Here is a 3,626-nt window from a genome sequence, read left to right as displayed (position 1 = left end):
CAACTCAACCATTTATAGGTGCACCTATACCACAAAATGGCAGTATTTACTATGGAAACAACTATTATCCAAATCCAGGTTACTTTCCACCAGGTGGAATGGCTCCTGTAAATTCTGTATGTAATAATTTTGTACCACCAAGTCGTTCTGCACCAGGTATTGGTCGTATTAATTATAATGCAAGACCTTCGGTGCATTTGAACGGGGCCGACTTACCGCAAGATGTTGCTACGTTAAGATATTTTTTTAATCTTGGAGTTGAATATCGCATGAAGAATAATATCTCGAAAGAATCGGAGGGTAACTTTATTAATATAAGTACGGTTAGTTTGTTTAGTTCGAATATATGTTTTTTTCAGGTGATACTGATGACGAGCTCATGCCTTCAACATCAAACTTAAAAATAGAATGTAAATCTGATCAATCTAAGGAGGTAAAACTAAATTTAACTTCTTTTTATATATTATAATTATATTATACTAACATTAAAAGGAAACAAAGTATGATTCTAATAACAACAGCGTATCAAGAGCTAATGGTAACGTCGAAAATGTTAGGAGGACCAAGTATTCAAATCAATCTCAGTTTCTTGCTATGCGAAACCCAAATCGTCGATTTACACCGCGTCCCTTACTTAATAAGGAACGCTTTGGTTCCAGATCAAATTATGGGCGATATGATGCCGGTGCTGTTCATTTACAGAAGTATAATACACCAAGTTCAACACGTTATAGAAATCGTAATAGTCCTACGAATTTGTCTATTACTGGCGTAGATCATCAGAATGGTTTCGGTGGTGACGAAAATCGTAGTGACAATCAGGTAAATTTTTTATAAATGCATACTTTTATTATTTCGATATTTATATATTTAAATATATTACACGTTGATGCAATACAACACATATTTAAATCACTGAGTAACATTATAAATACCCTTTATGGTAATAAATTTTTATAGTAATATTAGTAGAATTAATAATGAATTTTTATTACATAAAACAATTTAGTTAATAATTTAGTTGTACTAACGATATTTAATTTAAGTTGAGGTTAAAAGTTTGTTAACAAAAAATTATTTATGCAGACACCGTGTAGTAATGTTGCATCCAACAACTTGGCAGTTGATTGTCAAAGTGAATCTGCAAAGACTTCTGTAGTTCCATCACCACAATACAGCGTTCCTCAAGCACCACCTGGCGCTTTGATAATTCCAGTACCATCGAATTCTTACAATACCGGACCACCATCTTCACAACCGGTTCCAATTAATATGCAACAACCATATGCTGCTGGTGGGCAATATAATTCATGCTTAGGTGCACCACCATCTAGTACACCATTGACAGGCAACATACAAATGATGCCATCACCAATAATGCCTGGAATGGTTAACAATGGATATTATACGGCTACGGGACCAATTGCACCAATTCACGAAGGTGAAAGCGATAGTGGAATGCAATACCAATTTGTGTCGCAACCTCCAAATATGCAAATTTATATTCCAACTGTAAATAATGCACAAAATTTGAGTCCTTTGATTCCTACCCAACCAGTTGCTGGAGGTCCTCCATTACCTCCTGTAGCCGGTTCTCAGGTAAGTTTGCAGTGAACAGTAAATGAATAAGAAATATATTTTAAAGATTATTACTTTGTTGAATAGAGTCGTAACGTTGATGAATAAATGTGTAAACTTTAACTGGGGCATAAGGTGCATTTTTATTTGATGTTGTAGTTTGACAATGGGTAAATGTTTTTGTTTAATGATTAAACTACTTTATTATACTATTAATTAGAAAAAGTATCATTATTTATACATAATATATAAAATATATTTTAGTTTTTGTCATTATTTTAAGTTTGTATTGTAGTAAAAAAAAATTAAATAATATCTTAATTGCACTACAGATACTAATAGTCAAGTATTGAAAATCAAAAATTTTCTTTAATGCTTAGTTTTAATTTTCTCATAAATTTAAACAATTTATCTTACTTATAAATGTATTGTATTTTTAAAATTGATTGTAATTAGTTATTCATATATTATACTGTTGCATATCTAATTTTGTTCCAAAAGTATCTGATCGTATTAATATGTATAATTATTTTTTAATTTGTGTTTGAGAGTTTTAATAGATTTTATTTTAGAAGAAAAATGATAAAAATATACTTATTCGCAGGGGTATTGGTGTCCACCAGCAATTCATCAAACTATACCACCGATTATAGCGCATAATACAACTCCACAGTACGTTCCAGCCAATGGCATACCTTTTGGTGCAAATACACCCAAAACGGCTAACTATAGACGTGAAAAACAACAACAACAACAACAAACTCATGCACACCAGTTTGAGTAAACACATTTATAACTTAAACAATTTGAAATATTTATAAATATCTTCTTTATAAAACATTTAAATATTTGACATATTTTAAATGATTTTTTGATAGTTCTAATAATCCTTATAATAAATTGGCATTAATTTTTAAAAGCCAATTTTAGCTTATTATTTTTTTTGTACATAAAAAAATATCTGCTTTAAAAATATGTTAATACATTATATATATAATGAATTTTTTACAACAACTTATATACTCTATATTTTAAATTTATTGATTGTCATATTTCACATAATGCTTACGAAGGAAACATTTTTGCTAGTAGTTTTATATTTTGTATGAAATTTACTATACATTATTATATTATATGTTATTCTCTTAACAAAACATTACATTTTATTAATTGTTAATTTTATTAAAATACGCATCTTAGGGTTTTAAAAAAAATTACAAGTTTAAAATTATGATGTATGGTTCAAGTAGTTGAGTTTCATGATTAACTATTTTTAAAGTATTTTTTTTTTTTGCTTTTAATTACTATAATATTTATATTTTAAAACATTTTAATTTCCAATTTTTAATAATTTAATTACACATACATTTGATTAAACATAAAACATTACTGTTAACTATATTTAATTTTAAGAATTTATGCCTTTAAAAACTTAAAAATTAAAAAAAAAATATTAAAAGAAAAAGATAAAAAAAAAACAGAAAAACTTGTAAAAACATAAAAAAAATATATAAAAAATTTAGATATAAGTCAATTTATAAATTGATTTTTATTTCATACTCTTAGTTTCATAGATAACATTTTTTTATGAGAGAAATTATAATTTTTAAAAAGATTTAAGATATATTTGTGTGAATCAGCTATATGTAATTAAGAAAATTGCAGCACTTGTGTATAATACCTGCAAGTTCTAAGTGACAAAGTTGTTTGATATCCGATTCATTTAGTCTTGTTATTAGAATATACATAGAATCGTAATAATTATAAAGTTGTATGTAGTAAGGATGATGATGTTATTTATGAATAAAAAGTTATCGAAATAGACTGTGATATATCAAAGGGGCGTGGTACATAGTGAATTGAATTTCCAATAGTAGATATTGTGTAGAAGTTATTTGAATTTATGATTTGAAAATCAGAACATATATGAATGTATCGCCATTATATTTTTTCTGTAAATTGTGTTATAATGCGATTTCGTATAAGTCTTAAAAAATTGTCTCAAGAGGTGGACATGACATGTAAGTGTGTTCATAACATTTTGACCG

The 3,626-nt window shown here is 27.6% G+C and overlaps 1 protein-coding gene across 1 annotated transcript; it reads left to right on the top strand.

Annotated features, from left to right (window-relative positions):
• The first annotated feature begins 6 nt into the window (after window positions 1–6).
• LOC119671699 lies at window positions 7–2,478 on the top strand. Its single transcript, XM_038082448.1, has 5 exons — window positions 7–300; window positions 360–433; window positions 493–822; window positions 1,087–1,599; window positions 2,183–2,478. Exons 1-5 carry the CDS (start codon window positions 99–101, stop codon window positions 2,360–2,362), a joined length of 1,299 nt encoding a protein of 432 aa, XP_037938376.1. The 5' UTR covers window positions 7–98; the 3' UTR covers window positions 2,363–2,478.
• The last annotated feature ends 1,148 nt before the right edge of the window (window positions 2,479–3,626 follow it).

Source organism: Teleopsis dalmanni, chromosome 1, assembly GCF_002237135.1.
Source record: "Teleopsis dalmanni isolate 2A chromosome 1, ASM223713v2, whole genome shotgun sequence".
Taxonomy (NCBI): domain Eukaryota; kingdom Metazoa; phylum Arthropoda; class Insecta; order Diptera; family Diopsidae; genus Teleopsis; species Teleopsis dalmanni.
The sequence above is the reverse complement of the archived record's forward strand: the minus strand, read 5'-3'. Positions and strand labels throughout refer to the sequence as shown.

Bases quoted from the DNA above. Each gene is read 5' to 3' on its own strand.
- LOC119671699 (XM_038082448.1), top strand. From the start codon at position 99: ATGGCTCCTGTAAATTCTGTATGTAATAATTTTGTACCACCAAGTCGT. The intron at 301-359 runs GTAACTTTATTA...TGTTTTTTTCAG, and splicing joins TATCTCGAAAGAATCGGAGG to GTGATACTGATGACGAGCTC. The intron at 1,600-2,182 runs GTAAGTTTGCAG...ACTTATTCGCAG, and splicing joins CTCCTGTAGCCGGTTCTCAG to GGGTATTGGTGTCCACCAGC.